The sequence below is a fragment of the Equus caballus genome, chromosome 6 (assembly GCF_041296265.1).
Source record: "Equus caballus isolate H_3958 breed thoroughbred chromosome 6, TB-T2T, whole genome shotgun sequence".
NCBI classification, from domain to species: Eukaryota; Metazoa; Chordata; class Mammalia; order Perissodactyla; family Equidae; genus Equus; species Equus caballus.
In genome coordinates, this window is record NC_091689.1 from 73,029,470 (window position 1) to 73,051,617 (window position 22,148).

General features: G+C 35.0%; 1 protein-coding gene across 35 annotated transcripts in view; it reads left to right on the top strand.

Moving 5' to 3' along the window:
* CNTN1 (contactin 1) overlaps nt 1–22,148 on the top strand; it is a 339,733-nt gene that overhangs the window by 234,800 nt on the left and 82,785 nt on the right. For all 35 annotated transcript variants that reach the window (XM_001487937.6, XM_070270139.1, XM_070270146.1 and 32 more), the window contains one exon: nt 5,898–6,018. In XM_001487937.6, coding sequence (XP_001487987.1) covers nt 5,898–6,018 — 121 coding nt within the window. The remainder of the gene's footprint in view (nt 1–5,897; nt 6,019–22,148) is intronic.

Below are 22,148 nucleotides of genomic sequence, written 5' to 3' on the forward strand. Positions count from 1 at the left end.
TGTGGCTAGAATGTGCTGAGGCCCATGATCTTTACTTGCTTTGTAAGCGTTCTGTCGACCACTGAGAAGCTCAGCTTCTCCTGAGGTATGGAAAGTGCTAGCACCATTTATAAAAACTTCAGGAAAGCTTTTCTACGTACATAACTATATTGGAAGTGCTGTAGTATATTTTTCCTTTGCTTTCCATCTGAGGTGTTTCAGTGCCACACCTTCACCAAATATAGAGCAAATGAGAATAAATGTTAAAGTCACTTATTATTGCTTTCTTCTTGCCTATCATTATCTATCTAAGGCCTAGTGTTTAAAACAGAGCTGACCTTTGAAATGAGTTTAGCATCAAATTTTTAGAATAGTTTAATTAAAAGTTTTTAAAGAGTTTATTCTGAATATTTAATAAATATCAATTTAATGTAGTAGTTTAAGATATAAAATAGTTTATTTTTCATTATATGTGAAAAGTGTAAAAAGCATAACTACATTATTCCTCTCAGAATAAAATAAATGAATATGTAAATAGCAGAAAGTTTCAAACTAAGAGTTCGAGGGGGAAAGATAGAAATTCTGTTAAGAAAAAAGAATATTAGGTGTACATCATACAAATATTTTTAAAAGGGCAATTATGGTACCATGACTTGTTTATTTTTATATTATTTTTATGCCCTTAGTTTTTCTTATTGTAAGGTTGAATAAAAAACATTGTAAATTTCTGAAGTGTTTTATTTTTTAATTCTAATCTAATCACATGGCTTATTGAGATAATGGGAGTTTAGCAATAGGATTATCTTTCAATTAGAGACTTGCAGCAACCAAAGTAGTGAGTTCACATAATCAAAGAATATAGTCGAACTAAGTGCTTTGTATTTTTATGCAAACATTATTCTTTCTCAAACAGAGCTATTACCTTGTGTCATAATAGTTTGAAAGATTTTACTTAATACCTTCCTGTTAATGACTGTTTGGTGTCAAAGCGCAGTGCTGTTGAGGATGTTAAAGCACCTTGAAGCAGCCTGTTTTACAAATATATAATAGTTAAGTTATTTTATTTTACTATTATTATTTTATATTATTTCATTTTTTCTCACTGGAAAATTATACAGAAATATTTGTAATTAGCCTTTATAACAGCTCAAGAAAAAGTCTTTTATTATTACCATCCCCGATACACAATTTTACTCTCTCCTTACTCAATTTGTTTTTTTTTTTTTTTTGAGGAAGGTTGGCCTTGAGCTAACACCTGTAGCCCATCTTCCTCTTTTTGCTTGAGGAAGATTGTCCCTGAGCTACCATCTATGCCAATCTTCCTCTATTTTGTATGTGGGACACTCCCACAGCATGGCTTAGTGAGTGGTGCATAGGTCTGTGCCCAGGATCTGAAGCTGCAAACCCCAGAAGCAGAGCACAAGAACTTAACCACTACTCCACCAGGCGAGCCCCTCAAATATTTTTTAGTTATAAATAATAAACTAATATTTCTTTACCTCCTTTCTTAGATGAATTCTATTTAGTATAGTGTGAGGAGTTAGACCAACTACAAAGTCAGGCACAGTCTTCAGGACTATCTTCTCTTCGGAAACCAACTTTGAGTTCTAGGGGTTGCCAAAACCACCCTCAGTTTCATTTTGCTGGAAGAGATTCACGAAACTCCCTGAAAGCTGTTATATTCATGGTTACAGTTTATTACAGGAAAAGCACATGGATTAAAATCAGCCAAGGGAAGAAGTGCATAGGGCAGAGCTCAGGAGAAATATCAAACACAGAGCTTCAATTCTTCTCTTTCCGTGGGGTCAAGATGTGTTACTCTATCAGCTTTGGTGTGTGGCAATATATGCAGAATATTGTCAACTAGGGATCCTTACCTGAGCTTTGGTGTCCAGAGATTTTTCTCAAGACTTAATCATGATTGATTGGTTGCCCAAAGGGTTAATCTCAGTCTCTAGGTTGATTGATACCACATGACCCAAAGCTCCTACCCTGGGTCACAATGTTGGTCTTTCTGACATGGCCAGCCTCTACCCTAAGACTATATGAGTGTGGCTAACTCCCACCCTAAATCACATTGTTAGACCATCTGGTATGACCCAAGATACCCAGGCAAAGAAAAACACTGTAGATTACCTTCCAGAAGCTGAGGCAAAGAGCAGACTTCTCTTGGGACAAGGCCAAATTCTTTACAATACATATGGGTGGTTAGAAAACTTAGGGATTTCCATTTTCTTACATGTTAACTGCATTTTTTCCTCTATAAATTTGTACTTTGTTCCTAAAACTTTTATATTTCTTCATGAAATTAGTGTATAAATAATTTGAAATATATTATTACTGAATAGTTGATCTCATGTATTTGGATAGAAATAGTTGTTCTCCAATCACCTATTTTATCATATAACATTATCATTATCTTATCTGAAAAATTATATGAAATTACTAAAATAATTTAATAAAAACATTTTAGATACTAGGTATTTATTGGTTCATTATGAAATATTTATTTGTTGAATTCACCCCATATGTCAGAGATTATATTAAGTAATTTGTATGTAATAATAAATAAGACCTAGTCCCTTTCTCAAAGAATTACAGTCTAGCAGAAGAAATAACAACTAAACAATTATAGTAGAAAGGGATAGTTACAATGAACATGTACAACGTACCTGTACAATGAACATGTACAAAAACATGCATTCCAGAGAAGAAAGGGGTATCTAAATTATAAACTGAAATCAGCCAAGTGATAGAAATGAGAGGTGAGGGAATCCAGGAATGCAAGTGATGCATACAAAGGTCTGCAGGAAAAAGAACACTTGGCAAAGTGTATGTTGTTGACAGTGGCTGGAGCACTGGAGGTGGGTAAGGGGGCAACTGGAGGAAGTAGCAAGGCTCTGCACTTCATCCCGACACAAAAATAAGTCTCATTATGTGCTTATGAAATGCTGTGATTGTCATGGGCTATATGAACTTGCTAACCTAATTCTCCTTGTAGCTGAAAAGAAGTGAATATGTAGTAAGCAAGTTGACTAGTTCATTCAAACAATGTATATTTAATGTCATTATGTTCCTGGCACTGTATTGCTCCTGGGGATATAGCACATACAGATGTACACACATATAACACGGAGATAAAATGCTGAGGAAGACAGACATACTTCCTCCTTGCATAAAACTTGCAGTCCTCCAGGGAGACCAACTTTAATCATACAATGTGGAAATATTTATTGAAATTGAGATATACGATATGACATAAAGTAAAAGATGCTATGACAAAATACAAGAGAAAATGGAAAGACTTGCTTGAGGAAATGACTTGAACTGGTATTGATGTGGGGAGGGTAGGTGTTGTTTAGGTGAAAGTGGTAAGGGGGTGGGTTATGAGGGGATCACATTCCAGGAGAGGAAACACCATGGAGAACCAGAGATGAGAGAAAATGAGATGCATTTAAGGTCCTAAAAAGGGAATGTTCTTCTAAAGAGCAGAGTGTAAGAGAAATAGTGGCACTAGGTTAGCTAGAATATTGGACTAAATCTAGAGAATGGAGCCAGGTTGGCCATTATAACATTTAGGGCTTTTATTCAAGGAAGGGGAAAATTTTTAAAGGTTTTAGTTTGTCTGTCTTTACAGAGAGGGATGATTTGATCATATTTGCATTTTTAAAAGATCACTTGAGGTGGCAAGTGGAGAAAAGAATGGAATGAGATGAGGTGGAATTCATGACCAAATAGGATATAATAGTTCATTGAGGGAAGTTGGTAGCTGGGACAAAGGCAGAGGCGGTAGTGATGGAAAGGAATGGATAAATTCAAGAATTTATGATGGAATTGTAAGGAAGTTGAAGAGGAGGGGTTGAGAATATCCTCAAAGTTTTCGGAAACTGTGTTGTCATAGATGACTAGAAAAGTTGAGCGTCTGGGGAAGAAAGGTCAAATGCTATTAGGAAGTCAAGTAAGATGAATTGAAGAAGTGGGAACTAGATTAGAATGGATTCAGGAGTACAGGTGAAGAAATGGAAAAAACTAAAAGCAGAAAATAGTTTTTGAGTAATAGGTATTTTCAGAGTCCAAGGAACCATCAAAGAATTGAGCAGCTTAACACAAGGAAAGAAAAATAATTCTTTGTTTCCAGAAGAGAAAAGAGAAGAGAGAATTAAGAGATGGGAGTAGGAGTGGGTGCCAGCACGATGGCAGGGCACTGGGAGAGATGAAGGGCACTGAGAAATTCCTAGTAAAAATATAACCAATATGACTTTTAAGAATAGAACTATATAATGGATGATAATTTTTATTGTTGATTTGCCCTACCGTGTGGGATGCAACCAGTTCCAGTAAACCCACTTTACTAGAGAATACTTCTTGTTAGTAGGTTTTATGATAAAATAGAAAAAGGGCTGAACTTCTAGTCTGGGGCTCCTTGGTATGTCAAAAATAACAGACTAGGACAATAGAAGAAAAAATCCTCTACCCGGAAATTTACAGAAATCTTGGAAACTGGACTTTTAGCCAATCTAGACCTCAAGGGATAGGAAGACCCCAATTGATATTAAATCGTATAACCTCTAGCTGTGTTTTTACTGACTGGCTAATATCAAGGAACAAGGTATGTGGTCTGTGACCAGTACTTTGTCTAGAGATATCAGTACTTTGTTACAACCAACTGAATCAATCTGCTCAAATTATAACTAGCTATTACTAACGTCGTTAGTCAAGCAAGGATTACAAACATAAACACTTTCCAAGACGAGAAGACAATATAACCTATGAAGGGACCACTGGTAGAATGTATGGTGGAGCAAAGCATTTATTCCACATGAAGTCATTAAAAATTCAAAGTTTAAAAATTTGCAGGACTAACATATCGCATAAACAATTCCCTTATCTATTATGTAAAATATTAACCCAACAATTAATTTTTCACCCTTTAATATATCTGAATATCTGTGATTGGAATAGTAAATCAATATTTTGGTTCTTGGGAAAACCAAATGTTTATTTTTAAAAATTGAACTTTCCAGATTTTTCTCTGAGAAATATTTTGGAGATGATGAGTATGGACTTTGGCATATTCTCACTACCAAACAAGCTGAGTGATCTTCGTTAAATTGCTTAGCTAATATTTAATAAAATGGACGTGATAGGACTTATAGGATTGTTGTCAGAAGAGAATTGAATGAGACAATATATCTATTTTGTAGCCCAGGACTTGGTACAGAATAGGCATTCAATAAATGTTAGATTTAGAAATTGCATTGAGATCGTGCCCTATTGTCAACAAGCAAAATTCCCTCAAGCCTCCTTCAAAAAAATATATATTGAATGCCTTTGTGAGCACTGGGAATAGAGCAGTGAACAAAACAGAAATCCTTGCCAACATGGAGCTTATATTTTGGCAAAAAAGAACATGTAAGTGAATTTTTCTTTTTGACAGTTTCTACCAGCTTTTAGAATCTTTGTAAAATAAACTGGCATATCTTGAAATTAGTCAATTACATCGGCTTTGCTAAACCAAACTAATTATTCCCCTAGCCATATAGCATATTTTATCCCCATTGATGTTTAGCACTAAGATTTTTAGATCTTAACATTTCTCTTTAAAAGAGACCACAGAAATAGTTTCATCCCTTGGTGTCTCTCGGTATGGCCCTCTGGTAATAGAAATAATAGAATGCTAGAGATGTTATCGCTAAGAAAGACCTCAAGTAATTAATTCACGCATTTTATTTTTCAGTGGAGACATGGAAGCCCAAAGTGTAAGTAAGCTGAGCAAAGATATATAGTTAGTATTTCTAAAACAGATGCCTTTTAATGGTGTTCATTTTGTTAGGGGAAAAATGTACCTCCTGTGTCCTAAATGCCATGAAATTGGTGGAAAATGTACTGATTTGAATGACCTCTGTTTTTGCTAACAGCTGGATTCCAATGGGGAACTGCTCATCAGAAATGCCCAGCTGAAACATGCTGGGAGATACACATGCACAGCTCAGACAATTGTGGACAATTCTTCAGCTTCGGCTGACCTTGTTGTGCGAGGTAAGTTTCAACATCTTAAAATTACAAAACCAAAGGCATTTGACTTGGATAAATATGTATAAACTTCTGGTAACTCTGGTACGAATTCTTATATATTTAGAGCCTTGATCCTTGAGAACAGCTTCTCACCCATGCCTAAGAATGATTTATGCCAGACAAGTAGTAAACAACCTTGATTTTGTTTGTTTTACTAACTACATTTCTTCTAGACACTCATACCACATACCTCCCACTAAATGTTTGTGCTTTTAAACGTAGTCCTTACCAGAACTTCTCGATTTCTGCTAATACTTTTGGTGTCTTGAGTATAGTGCTGTTTCCTTTTTTATTTTTTATGGACAAAATAGACTGGCGCTGTTTACTATAACCTCAAGTTTTATGTATTGATCACTATCATCTTAGAATAAAAAGTTAATTTATACATGTATCATGTTTCTATTGTTGCTGGTTTTTAGACCAGCACTTTTGTTACTATAAATAATTGATAATGTGCTGGGATATATACTTGTTGAAAACACAACCCCTTTACTAGCCTATGCTGTGTAGCTGTGAGGCCAAGTGAGAACATGTCACATCATGTTTAAAATCATTCATTGGCTCTTTACTCACTGCCTATGAAATGAAGATCGTTCCTTTTAGCTGAGCACCCAAGAAGTTCCATGTGTTGACCTCAGCGTATTTAGCTTTAATGTCTCATAACCAACTCCATTGTCCAACTAGTCCAGAAAATATCCTAGGATTTCTACCTCTGTTCCTTGGTTCACATTTTTCTTATGTCCTGTTGTTGTTTGTTGTTCAAATCTTATCTATCCTTCAAGGTTTGGCTCAAGTATTACCAAATTCATGAGTCCTTTCCTGATGTCCTAAATATGAGCCCCTCTCTTCTAAACTTTCATAACAGTTGCCACTTTATCTAAGTGTGTGTTATAGGAATCTGTGCACATGAATTATCTTCTCTACTAAGCTGTGAAATTCACAGAAGCATTTTTTAGTAATATTTAGTGAGCTGCAGAATTCAGTTGCATAGTGTCATAGCTCTCTTTTTTCTCTCTCTGTCTCAGTATCAGGTTAAAATTTCTATTTTTTCACATTTCACCTACTAGAAATATTTGTTGACCATATTTTCAGTCAGTTTTTGCACAGATAATTAGTAAGTAAGAGGATATCTGTGGTTTGTTTGTCTTAATACTCCTTGCAGATCCAGATCAATAAATTTCACTCAGTCTCATGCACTTCCTGCATTTCTCTGCAGAGCAGTGGTAATAGGGAGTTCCCAAGTCACACTGTGAAAATGCCAAAAAGCCTTTTATTCTAGTTTAATGAATTTTTCAATAGAAAAAGTCTAGTCAAAGTTTCTTTATCCAAATGAACTTAGACATTCATTCCACACACCACTTAGTGAAAATTAATAAAACTCCAAGGCTACAAAATGCTGAATCAGAGTTCATTTAGGTTCAGTATTTCCAGTAAGAGTGTTTTGTTGTCTGGGACATATATTGTCTTTGAGAGTTATCAGGGAGAGAGACTAGCTCACCATTCTTTCTAGTCAGACCGCTTAGCTTTAAGCTGTTTCCAGCAATACCCTATGTATGTATTTATGCAGCAGTTTGCATGTTAAATGATTTAGCACTAATGTTAGAATAGGGGTTATGTTAGAATGCAGGTACGTCAGTGTCTTCATGTAATTACCTTGTAGTAAACTCCTAGTGTTCAGACAGAAGTGGAAGTTCTACAGATATAATCAAGAGTAGTAATGATATTGTCCACACATACTTTGGTAATTAATAATCATCAGAACATGTATTTTTTATGGAGGTAAAACTAACAAAAAGAAGCTATAGCAAGTATTATGTAGAAATATAAAGGGGTTTTTTTCTAAAGCCTATTAGTCATCAGAAAAATACCTTAAAGCAATGGAACCTGGGAAGTGCGCTCCATAGAAATATGATAAAGCATTGTAAGTCCATGCCCTATAGCAGGATGTTAATAAAACTATCCCGGTAGATGAAAAGCATTGCTTAGCACTGTCTGCAGAGTCATAATCATTCTGCAAACTTTATTTCTAATAATATAAAAGGTATTCATTTTATGTCAAGAGAAATTTGCAATTAAAATAGTCAAATACATTTCTGCATTGCTTGTGTCAAAAACGTATATAAAGCGATCTTCAAATATGCTTTATGTATTTAAATCATAGGATATAAAATTAAGTAGTTTTCTTTATTTCTTGTAACAATGATAAGTAATATATAAGAAGACATACCATGCCTTAAGTAATATTATTATTGGTCCATTTAACCACTTAATTATATTTTTTCATCTAGTTCAGGAAATTATAACCTGGAGTCTGTGGATAGGCCACAGCGGTCCATGAACCTCCTGAAATTGTGTGTAAAATTCTATGTGTATGTGTATGAGCATTTTCCTAGGAAGAGTATTTATAATTTTTATCAGATTTCCACAGCCAGCAATGGCCCAAAAGGCTATTTTTGGCTACAAGGTTAAAAAGCCTAATCTATTATTCTTTTTTTCATCATTTAGATCAAGACTCTCTTAAAAGAGAAACCAAAGGATGATAATTCATTTCATACTAATAGAAAAACTAATAAATTTCACGTAGTAAAGTCTATTAGCACATTTAGACTGTGAATTACTTTAGAAAAATTCCATTTTCTCTCTATTGCTCAAGAATATGTCTGTTTCACAAAGCATAATAAGCATTTTTATATTAAAGACATGAGACCTCTGTAAGGACTTGCCAGATTTGAGATCAACTAATTCTAATTCATATTCAGATATCAATGATCTGAACTGGAGATTCTGAAATTAGTGCTATGAGAGGAACAGTGAACAGAGTAGAGGAGAAAGTAATTTCTTCTGATGATCACTAAGAAATATTTTGATAATAAAACTAGTTTAGTGCATAAACTATTGTGAAGCCTATCAGAGAGCTAAAACAAAAGTAGAAATATTCAGACATAACTTAGGCAATCTTTTAGCCTGTGTTATCTTGAAGGAAATTAAGACATGGTGAAAATTGTTGTGCTCTCCATATCCTCACTGTGTGTTTGTGTGTGTGTGTGTGTGTGTGTACACATTTATAGTCATGGATGGGTGGGTGTGGGTGTATGTGTAAAGCTTGATGAAATTAATTTGTGTGAGAGAGAAAAATGTATTTTAGGCTTATGCCTTTTATCATTATTTTAAATTGAGTTTAGAATGGAGGCTGTGAATTAGTTAAATCTGAGTGCTTCTAAATATAAAACTGAAATTAAATATAGGAAAAACATAGCCAAAGGAAAAATGTAACATTGGATCTGATTTCATGGGGCTTTTTACCCACAGAAAACTTATTCCTCCTTTTATCTGTTTAAGGTGTGGTAGGACTGAGAAATAAGGAAGACAATAGCATTGTTGTCAACCAAAAACAATATATAGAAAATGGCCCAATAATCAGATATGAACCATTGTCTTTTGATAGCAGCCATAAATGTTTACTTGTAAAAAGCTATAGCACTTCGATTTATTTACCCACTAACTGAGCCCACAGATGCTCAAGAAAAAGAGACCATAAAAGTGGCACTCATTGTCTGTTTCTCCAACTACGCAAACAATTTCAAATCATGGGGTCATATAGGGCGTGTAATTTTCACTTTTGATTTCCAAAGCTGCCTTCTATATTAGTTCTAGCCTTTCAGTTTGGAAATATTTCTGCTAGTCTTCTATAGTAGAGAGAATATTTTTGCAAAAAGTAACCTTTACTCAAACAATATTGTCCTGGAAGCCCAATATAAAGAGTTCAAGCTGCACTGATTGAAAGAAGTCAAAACTATTTGTTTTTCTGGCAATATGTTCATTCACTGCTCTAAAAACTCTTTCACTAAAAACTCCAAAAATTTTAGGTAAATCGATAAACATTTTCCTCACAGCCCTCACAAAGGCAAAAGACTACCCTCTCTGAAATAACAAGCCTTCGACTCAGCACCCTCAGGATTCCAACAAATTTAGATAAATCAAATATGAAATGATGCAAAAAATGACAAGCCCATAATGAAAGAGAATCAGGAGAGGAAAAACAGAACAGTAGAATTAGATACTCTAATAGTACTTCAGATACTCTAATCAGCATCAGAACAATAAAAATAATCATGCCAAAATCTTTAAATTAATAAGAGAAGAAATGGTAAAAATGAGTTGGAAATAAGATACTATAAAAATGAGGCAGATTGGGGGAAAAAAGAATACCTATAAATGATAAGCACAATCATTAAAAATAAAAAATCAATAGATGGGTTCAACAACAATTAGAGGCAGATTATGAAAAAATAAGGGGCCAAAAAGATAGACATGGGAAATTACCATATTTCAGCACAGAAAAACAAAGACAGATTATGAAAAAACAGATTATGACATTAAAGATGTAATGAGAAAGTAATATTTGTCAAGTTGGATTACCAGAAGAAATATTACAGAAAGTAGGAGAGAAACAAATTTCAAAAAGATAATGACTACAGATTTGGGAGAATTAGTGACGAACATGACTCTTCATTTTCAAGAATCACAATGAAACACAAGAAAAATTTATAAAAGTAAATAAATAAAACTGTAGAACATTCAAGACAAATAGAATATCCTAAGAAAAGAGTGAAAAATATTTTTCTGTAAAGGCAGGGCAATGCACTGACAGCAGTCTATTCAGCAGCAAGAATAAAAGTCACAAGGTAATTGAGGGAGCCAGGCTTCGAGATAGCCCCCAATGATCCTTGCTTTCTGGTATACCAACCCTCGTGTAATTCCTCTCACACTTGGTCTGTGTGCTAGCAGAAGTGACAGTGCTGACCAGTGTTATAGATCACATTGCTGCCTCTGCCTTGGTGTTTGGAACTCTCAGTCTGGAGGAAGTCATGAGGACATTTCCGCAGTCTTGCATGAGGAGGAAATGAGGCCTCCTGTGATAACCAGCACTGATTTCCCGGTCATTTGAGCGAGCCATCTAGAGAGCAGATCCTCCAATGACGCTTTCAGGTGACTGTAGCCTTGGCTGACATCTTGATTATAATTTTCATGAAAGACCCTGATCAAGAACTGTAGATAACAAATACAACCATGGAATAATGTCCTCAACGTGCTCAATGAAAAATAACTGTCCACCAAGAAGTGTATATCCAGACAAATTGTCATTTCATATGAGGAAAAAAATAAACTTATGTTCAGACAAATAGACACAGAGTCCATCCCCCAAGAGATTCTTATATCCAAAGGAATGTAGTAAACCTATGGATACATCTGAGCAAACTGAGCTAAATCAGACTTCAGAACGTGCTGTGGTCTGGGTTTGAAGACTGGTGAGAATGATAAGTTGCCCTCTGGTCAGGTTGGTAGTTGATTTTACTTCAGGTTTCTATTAAAATCACAATCAGGCATTTGTCTATATGTATGTGTGTATATGTATATGTGTGTGCGCATATTTTATATGGTCAAATATAGAGAATGCATGAAAGTGATCATCATGAAATATACGGGAGTGGTTACCTCTGGGATTGGAGACAGGAGGGGAGGAGGATTTGATCAAGGAGGGAAGAACCCATCAGAGGCTGCAACTGTCTAAGTAATGTTTTATTTCTTAAGCAGAGTGATGAGTGCCTAGGTGGCCATTTCTTAATTTTTATAGCTTTCCCTAAATGTTAAATATTTCTTAGTAAGTGTAATTTAATAAAAGAGAGTCACAGAGTCACCTGCTATCCTCCACTTCCTCACCACCAACATTCTCAGCAAAGATTAATGAAAAATCTTTGTGTAACCTCTGGGCAGAGTTCCCAAACTTGGCTGTACAGCAGGTTTACCACCATGATTAATTTAAAATACACAACTCTAAATCCCCTTTTGGAAGTTTCTCAATTCAATGCTCTCGGATCGCCTTACTTAAGCCAGATTGAAGATTGGCCTGGTGAACCATGGCGCTTCAGCGCTGAACACAGAAATCGACTGACACAAATATGCTCAACTGATTTTTCACAAGGATCCAAGAGTAATTCCATGGAAGAAGGATAGCCTTTTTAATAAATGGCTCTGGAACTATTGGGCATTCATAGGCAAAAAAAAAAAAATTTTAAATAACTCAAAATAGATCATGGACTTAAATGTAAAATGTAAAACTATGAAACTTTTAGAAAAAAATATATAGGTGAAAATCTTCAGCACCTAGGGCTGGGTGAGCAGTTCTTAGACCTGACTCCAAAAGCATATTGCATAAAATGAAAAAATGATAAACTGCACCTCATCGAAATTCAAAACTTTTGCTTTGTCAAAGTCCCTATGAAGATCATGAAAAGAAAAGCTACAGGCTGGGATAAAATATTTTCAAATCACATATCCAACAAAAGATTTGTATGTAGAATATATAAAGAACTCTTAAAATTCAAAATTAAAATAGTCAAATACGAAAAAGGACAAAAGACATGCACAGACCTTTCATTGAGGATGATATACAAATGAAAAATAAATACATAAAGGATGTTTGGCATCATTAGCCGTTAGGGAAATGCATACTTAAAACCACAAAGATATATCACTACATACCCATCAGAATGGCTAAAATAAAAAATAGTGATGCAGGGAAATGTAGTCACTTACACGTGGCTGCTGAAAATGTAAAATGGGACAGCCACTCTGGGAAGAGTACGGCAGTTTCCAAACAAGTATGTACCATACAACCCAGGAGTTGCACTCTTGGGCGTTTACATCAGAGACATAAAACTTATATTCACATAAAAATATATACACAAATGTTTATAGCAGCTTTATTCTTAATAGCCAAAAACTGGACACAACTCAAATGCCCTTCAACAGGTGGATGGTTAAACAAATTGTGGTACATCAGTACCGTGGACTACTACTCAGCAATAAAAGATACACGCAACTTGGATATAGCACAAGGGGATTATGCTAAGTGAAAAAAACCGCTCTCAAAAGGTTACATTCTGTATGATTCCATGTATATAGCATTCATGAAATGACAAAATTATAGAGATAGAGAATAGTTTAATTGTTGTCATGGATTAGAGTGGGTGGAGGAAGGGAAGTAGTTATAGCCGTACAAGGGTACCATGGAGGATCCTTACAATGAAATTGTTCTCTATCTTAACTGTGGTGGTGGTCCCAGAAGTCTACACATGTGATAAAACTAAAAGTTTCTTAGAACTAAACAAACACACAGACACGCAAATGAATGCATGTAAAACTAGTGAAATCTGAATAAGGTTGATGGATTATATCAATGTCAATATTCTGGTTGTGTTACTGTACTTTAGTCATACAAAATGTTGTGGTGAGGGGATGAGCGAAGGATATACAGGACGTCCCTGTATTATTTTTCACAATTACACGTGAGTCTATAATTATCTCAAAAGAAAATGTTTTAAAAGATCACTGGACATAAGACACACTGAAACTATAAAGAAAATAGTACTTATGCGCTCTTTTTTTCAAAGATAGTATAATATGATTAGAAAGCATGCAGTATGACACAACCAAAGATAAAGTTTGAACAAGTGGTGGCCACTATGCCTTCAAAGGAAGTGGGTCCAGTTAACCTCCAGACGTGGGAAAGACCAAGTGGGACTGGCAGCTTGGGGAGCAGAGTTGAATTACTGAAGGCAATAGATGAAAGCGTGTGCTCTGCTTCCTTCCCCAGACCCTCCTGCACCCTTTGTCTCCCTATGCATTTCTCTCTCCTTTAAATAAATGCTGAATATATTTTTAAAGAATATCATTATGGAGGGCATCAAATTAATAGCATTCCAAAGTGAGCGAATGTTTAAACGTGGCTTGGGTTGGCAAATCTCTATTTTTAATAAGGCACCAAGATGATTGTGATGAAGTGGTCTCTAACGGTATTTGGAAATTATTAGTCTTGGGAATCCATGGAAAGTGGTTTGCAAGACATATTGTTTTGTTTATAAAATGTATTTTTAGGATAAATCACTTTAGAAATGTGTTTTGAAAAGATAGTAAAGAGCTTGTTTCCTCCAGTTTGTCCTGTGCAAACAAAACAGAAGTCAATCAGCAGACAATTGAAAAACTGATCTTAATGTTTTGCTAGCAGTCACAGGAGGGAGCTCAGAAGTCCAAGTAGGGAGTGACATGGGAATGGAGGAAAGCAGTCCAGGTGCGCAGAAAAGAGTTAATTAACTCCATGATTTCTCCCTCATCCTCGTCATCATTTTAGCACAGCTGAACTTAAGCAATAAGTCATATTAAGTAAGACAGCTTCAAAAACTTTATAATCACAGAGCCCCTGAACCCAACTATGTATCAACAGTAAGGAAAAAACAAAAACAAAATACGATGAAACATTCCCCAGCTAGAGCACTAATATAAAAGTTAAGATAACTTTACAAGAGATTGTAATGCCATTCTTGGTATTATGACACTTAAAGTTGTTTATGGAAGATTTTAGCAAAAGATTTTTTTCTATCAAGAATGCATATATTGATATCAATTTAAAACAATACTGTGTCAATGAAAGACATAATTTCAGAATCAACCTTTTAAACAGATGTGTGTACAATATAGCCAAAGGGATTTAGAAGTCAAACCGCTATAAGTTGCTTAATATTAAAAGATATTTATAGTTCAAAACTATTCTTAGTTAAAAAAAAAAAGAACCAGCTATCAGACTTCAAATGTTTTTAAGCTTCTTGTGTAAAAATCCAACTTAAGAGGATTGGTACAAATTTCTTTTTGTTGTTGTTGTAAAAAATGTTTTACTTCTGAGGTCCCATAAAACTGTATTCCAGCTTACTTGATCAAGTACGTTTTGATGCATATGAACAGACCTGTATGAATGTTCTTCAGCGAAAACCTTTCCGGAGAGCTTACAGCTATTCAGCTAAAAACATGTCTATGAGGGAAACGTTTTGCAGATTTATTCGGCAGCACTTGTGGGAACATTGACGCAGCTTGCCAAATCTAAATTCTCTTTCATGAGTGCACTTTTGGACAACATTCAAAAATGGACCATAAAATTGGGCCACAAAAGCAAGAAATTAGGCTTTGATGTCCATGTTTTACCCCTCTCCACGGCATTTCTGCTGTATTATAAATGCTCCTTGGCAATGCTGCTGGCTGTTAGGAAGACCTTCCTGACACCTGGCTGCACATAACGCTGGCCACTAAAGTTGCCAAAATGGAAAGTGCAATCATCATTATACTTTTCAGACCTCCCTCTTGTCTACATCTTATATGCCACATTAAAGAAAATTTCTTAATGCAAGGTTAAGATTTAAAAACAAACAAAAGAAAAAAGATTTTGACTATCTGAACCTTTTCTTTTGGTCGGATTCTCAACCTAACATATGCTATATGAAATGTGAAAGTGCTTTGGAAAAAGAGTAACTGAAGTTAAAGCAGATAATACAAAAAGTGTAAATCATTGTATCTCCAAGTCAGGTTTGTATGGGTTATAGTGTTAGAAGCTTATATTCATATTGTTTTATGTAGATTTTTATTTAGATAGGAACAGCGTGTGAGTGTGTGTGTGTGTGTGTGTGTGTGTGTGAAGCTTTCCACTTTATTTCTAAGACCAAAATTCAGTTGCAGAATGGAAATGGATGTAAGTTAGATGTCATCTTATTTGATGTAATCCATTGAAGTTTTTATTCCTTGGCCTAATGACATGGTTACCAGATACTTTCTTAAGAACGTTATTTTGGTTGATGAGTAACCCACTTTTAAATCCTGTGCTGGGGGCAGCCCCATGGCTGAGCAATTAAGTTCAAGCGGTCTGCTTTGGCGGCCCAGGGTTTTACTGGTTCGGATCCTGGGCATGGACATGGCACCGCTCATCAGGCCACTTTGAGGCGGCGTCCCACATGCTACAACTAGAAGGACCTACAACTAAAAATACACAACTATGTGCTGGGGGTCATTTGGGGAGAAAAAAGCAGGAAAAAAAAAAGAAGATTGGCAACAGTTGTTAGCTCAGGTGCCAATCTTGAAAAAAAAATATCCTGTGTTGGATATGTTAAGGTAGTATAGCCAAATAAATAACCTGATGGAAGCTGTCAATATACTTTTTAGTCTGAATAGTATTGCTACATTTTAAACCATCATAATAGTTGGCTAATGGTCTTTTCTACAGAAAATGCTCTTGAGTATTTATGACTCCCAGTTGTTCTATATTAGTAGCATTCATATCCAGAGCATACCTCTCTTTGCTGTCCAGGCAAAATTATTTTTTAATTATTTTCTTGGAAATGTTTTTCCAGATTAATTAGTACTCTTTCTTTGAAAAATATGGAAACATTTTCTTTGTCTAAGATAAGAGGGTTCTAATGGTCCTATTATTGGTAAATCATGCATTAATTACATCTTTTTTCCTTCCGTCTACTTCACGGTAGCTATAGGAAATCTCTTCATTTATGTTCAGATTTGAATATATAATTTAAAATCTAGAATTAATTATAGAAGTCATCTAAAAGATTTCTATACCTTCATTTTGCAAATTTTGACTCCGGAAGAGACCTGCCCTGTCTTACCCATCTACTTTGTGACAACCGTCTTGGAACCCCAGGCCAGTTTTCTCATTGTACTAGACTTCTACCACACAGTGTGAATAGATAAAATCTATAGTTAATTTCTAAAACTTACATAGCTAATATTTTAAAACTTTAACACTCTGGAACTTTCTATAGTGAATTTGGTATACTACCAGAGAGATTACCAAGTCTGTTCTAGAACTGCTTCTTCTAAATAGTATAAGTTACTGATTGCAGCTTTTGCTCTTTCTTCTTTCCCTTCCCATTGTCTGGTGTATGCTAATAAATAGTAGTTTAATTTTTAAAACATTGTGGAAAAAGATAAAGCCAGAGAGATTCATTAAAAACAAATTAAATTGCTAGCCCTTGGATTATTTAGAGTTCTATCTGTGTGGCTAATTCAGGGACCTTGGATATTAGCGAAAGCAAAAGGACAGAGAGTCTGTCGTCATGGTAAAAGTTTGTGGAACTCTTGATGTTAAATCAGGATTTAGATTTCTGTGGTATCTGGCATAAATATTCACATGTGTTCAAGCATTCCAATGTTTCAATTATTATTAAATAAGCAAATGTGGATTTGTATTCAAAATTATTATTAAGGCATGACATACCGAAATCAATTCAAAAGGACTTTTATCAATTCAATCACTATAAAATTAGGAAGAACAGATAAAAAGTTTCATGTAGTATACACACCAAGTTATACAGGCATACCTTACTCCCCTCCACCCACACACACACTCATGTGAAGAGATCCAGAAAAGAGACACACTTATGTAGGCATCATAGTCAAATCAAAGAGAATAGTTGAGGTAGTTTTTCAAGTATTTGGGTCAGAAAAACACACATTTACCTCAGATACTTGGATAATTGCCTATGCTTTCCACTTACTTTGGCCAAGAAAATTTGCCACAGAGACAGACTGAAGATTCCATCTCATCAGCCCTTGCAGGACCGAGACGGGAAAATGGCCCTCGCTGCCCACACTGGCGGGAACAATGACTGACTGGGCGCCATTCTGAGGCATCCTGAGCCCACTTGGCGCTAAACCACAGCTATACATCTATTAATAGTGAAGCCTGCCCAGAAATTAAGCATTCTCCTTTCCGTTGAGAATCAAAAAATTCAAAAGCTACCAGCGGCCAGTTCTCCGTAACTGTTATGCGCTAAAGCTGAAATGTGTATCTGTTTATAATAAATGCAGAATTTAGAAAGTCGCTTGTTTCAAAGTTAGAACTTATTAGTAATTCTGTTTTAAAAGCTCTAGTAAAAATAACAGCTTTCAAGTATTTCAAAAATACAAACTATATATCATGTATTTATTATATTATATGAGGATATATAATATTTATAAAAGGCTTATTATTTCCCAGGCACTCTTTTAAGAGACAGATACTATTATTATCATCCATTTTACACCTAAGGACATTGAATCCCAGAGGGTAAGTTACTTGTCCAAGTATATTACTGAAATTATAAACACATCAATGATTTCAAATTGTATTTCTCAGTGTAAGTTCAACGTAAATTGATGTAAATTCAAGGAAATTTTCAAATATATCAACAAAATATGTAAGTCATTCCGAATGAGTTGCACTATTTTAAACTTTAAGATGGGTCTTGAAAATGATATAGTTTAATGCTTCATTTTACAAATTCAAAAATTAAAAGGTAACGGTGTGAGGGTTAGAAACTGGTAGACAACACTATACAGCACGCACTCATGTAAATTTGGATTACTTTTCTTTCTCCTCAGTGTAGTACCGTGAGAGAAGTTTCCTTGGAGGATTGCTTCTGCTCTTCTTCAATTAACTGTTGCTGACTCTCTCTGTCTTAGAATCAAATCGCTCAGCTTTTGGCAAACTGGAATTTATGCTTTGCTACACAGTTGATCTGTATCCATGGCTCCCTTAAAAAATAATCAGCAGACTGCCGTTCTTCACTCTGACCCCAGGAGAGAAAGCAGGGAAGCTTTACAAGACTTAATAAGTGTCGCTTGCTTTTAGATGCTCCACTTCAGTGCTCTGTCTTTGACTTTACACATCAGTGTATATTTACCAGGCAGCGATGCCAAATTAAGCTGCCAATTATGTCAAATTACAAGAGCAGTACAGATAATCAGTGATATCCAAGTCTTTATGAACTTGAATAAATGGCAATTAGTTCATATTTTAATAATAATTTCAATTTATGTTGACAAAATATTGTTTGCATCTCCAATCTTTATGCTTTGAAAATACACATTATGAGTATAAAATAAAAAATAAAATTAGGTAATTATATAATTTAGTGTATAATATATAACAAAATATTACAATTATAGTACATATTATAAGAAAATACATATTATGTATCACATATTTATTATATTATATAAGGATATATAATATTTATTAAAGGCTTATTATTTCCAAGGCAGTCCATTAAGAGACAAGTACTATTATTATCATCATTTTACACATAATGACATTGAGGCCAAGAGGGTAAGTTACTTGCCCAAGGTCACGCAGCTACTACGTAGAAGAGCAAGATTTGAATCCAGACAGTCTGCCTTCAGATAGAACACCCAGCTCATTGCTGTAACACAATATAACCAAACACTAATTCATATATATTCAATGAGATAAAGTAATCGATGTGGAAAAATTTAAACGTAGGCCTTTTTCTTTTTTGGTAATAAATGTTTACTCAATAGAAAGTCACTGATGCAGATTTTTCAGTTTAGTTTCTGCCCATGATGTATTTATAGCTGGCCTACTAAAAAGGGGAAACGATAGTAATCTAAAATATATTTTTTTCAGCTAGCCAATGTCAATCATAATTACAATAGCAAAAATAGTAAATAAATTGTAGTAGATAGTTACAAAGTTTGATTTTATAATGTGCTCTTTGACTTTAAAAATAGTTCATTCAATATGTTTAAATATCTTAGATTCTAATGTATATGTCTACAGGACTTCCATATAAATTTTAGCATGTCATCCTAACAAAATTACTGTGAGATAGTAGTGCAAGGACTGGTAATTCCATTTCATGGGCGAAAGAAGTTTAAAAAAGAAGAAGAAATATTTCTCAGCTCTCACGTTATAAAGCCAGAATGTGGTCAGATATCAGTGCTCCAATTTCACCAGATAGCTGACTTTTCCTCACTACTCCTTAATGTTTAACTTTCCCAAATATAAAAATCAGATCATACAATTTTTATTGTACATCTGTTTCACTGTTGGTATATGGTTCACTTTATCAAATTAGATTGTCCAACCGGAACGCTCTGAGGCATTGATAATTTGAAGTTAAGTTAGAGAGCAGAATAAAATTTTAAGTTATTTGAAATTAGACTTTCATAATATCTTCTCTTTTTGGTTCATTTTATTAAACAAAAGAAGATAAAGCACCTTACCTTCATTACTGAAAAAATAACCCATGAAAGACTTAAAGGTGTAAAATTCCTTTTAAGCAAAACAATTTTCTCATGTATGATTTTTGTGGACTCTGCCATTTCAAGTCTCAGGAATGTGCAATTTTTTCCCAGTGGTGCCTTTTGCAGACTGGCTTCCTGCCACCATCATCTCCTAGCCACCAGCCAAGCCCCTGGGAATTTGATTAGGTCACAAAATTTTTTATACCTAAGCAAATGAGAATGAAGGAAATTCAGAAAAAGCTTTTACTCTCTAAAACCTGTGGCCAGTTTAAGAAGTTGTAGGAAAGAGATTTTAGTTCTTTTGCATTCCTGTCACATAGCTCCTCAAACTACCGTCACTGGGGATTAATTGAGACATACTCAAAGAGAAAAGAAGAAATGTTAAAAGGGGTCTACGGCTGACTCTGTAGACTCTTTCTTGGTGTTCTACAAATCCAACTGCTTCATAGTTTGCAGCCCACCCACTTCCTCCTTGAAAGTAACTAGAGAATCCTGTACTTGTGTAACAGAACACCCCATGTGTTATCTAAATTTGACTTAGGACATCTCATTAGATCAGCAGAGCAGGGAGTTCTCTTTTCTCTGCTACAGCACTTTTCCATTCTAATATTCCATTATAACTGCACACATATTCATAAGTGAATGCAGATTCTGGCTTAAATCCAAAAGGTCTCTTTTTTGAAAAAAAGTAAAACACTTTTAATTTCTAATTGCCCAGTGCTGGCCGTCAGTAATGTCACTCTGTGGACGTGGGATGAGGTGAGGAAGTTGGCTGTGGTTCACGTGCGCCTCCCTGTGCGCTGCTGGAGCACGCATTGGGATGCAAGTGAATGAGAGTTAGCATATTACAGGAATAACCTTGAATCGACTTCATTTTTACAAAAACATAATACACAAACTTATGAATTTTCAATATTATTAGTAGCAAATAACTTGTGACACACTGGAGTGGAGTGATCCCTCATGTGAGTGTCACACTGAAGAATACACTTCTGAGCATCAGCTCCCGTAAGTCTTAGTGGCTTTCAACATCCAGCACTATAGCCCCTCCACACATTCCTAAAAATGTCTCCAGGAGCAAGGGACTGTTTCTGACAGGAATACATCAGATCCATCTACTGTCTGTAGTTAAATAACTTGGAGGACCACTATTTGATATGTTCCTGCATAAAGTGGTAGCTACAGTGACTAAAATTCAAGGAAATGGCACTCCACTGTGGAGTGGTTAAGGGAGGTTCCTGTGTGACTGCTCACAGCCTCCTCTCTCCAGACTTAAAACCTCAAGTTGTAGATAAACAAACTCTGGTAATATAGCAAACGCTACCAAAACTTCACTTAAATGGGACCAAAAAAGAATATATCTAAAATTAGCAATTTCAGTCCTCATGAAAAAAACTTAGAAATCTCATATGCTTAAATGACAAATGAGTTTTGTGACCTTTGTTACCATTTACCATAAGGACTAAGTTTGCAACAAGTAGCCAACAGGGGCAAGTTTCCTAGATGTTATTTCTCCTATTTAAATAGCTATCACCAGGGCACAGTAGTGCTTGTAAAGTGGTTTAATTCTAATAATCAGACTAGCCTTAGTTTTGTGTAAAGGAAAGAAGTGGGCAATCATCTTATTAATTACATGACTTTCTATAATAATATATTTATGTTAATATATGCATGCAATCATTAAGAGATTTACATGATACAATGGAAAAGGTATGGCTTTTGGCATTAGATAAACATAGATTAGAAATCTACTTCACCTGATGAATAACCTGTGGTCTAGGCTAGTCAGTAAATCACTGTAAGCCTCAGAGTCCATATTTCTGGACGAGAATAGTAATAATAAAGTTCACACCTTGCCCATGGTGATTTTTTATGTTTTCCTTTACTTCCTTACCCTTTGCTATTAATGTATATAATAGACATATAAAACAAATGTAATAAATATAGACATAATAAATAAATACAATATTACTCAAGACAAGTTCCCATGACATCCAACCTCAACCACTGATTAACTCTTTAGAATCATCGCTTAAATTCATCCTCAGTATTTTTTTCTTAGTTAGAAGCCTTTAAGGCATAAGCATATGTTTTAGTAGGTAGACTTGTGCTATGTGGAGTGAAATTATAAAGGGTCTAGGAGTTTGTGGGTTTTTTGAGGAAGGAGTGAG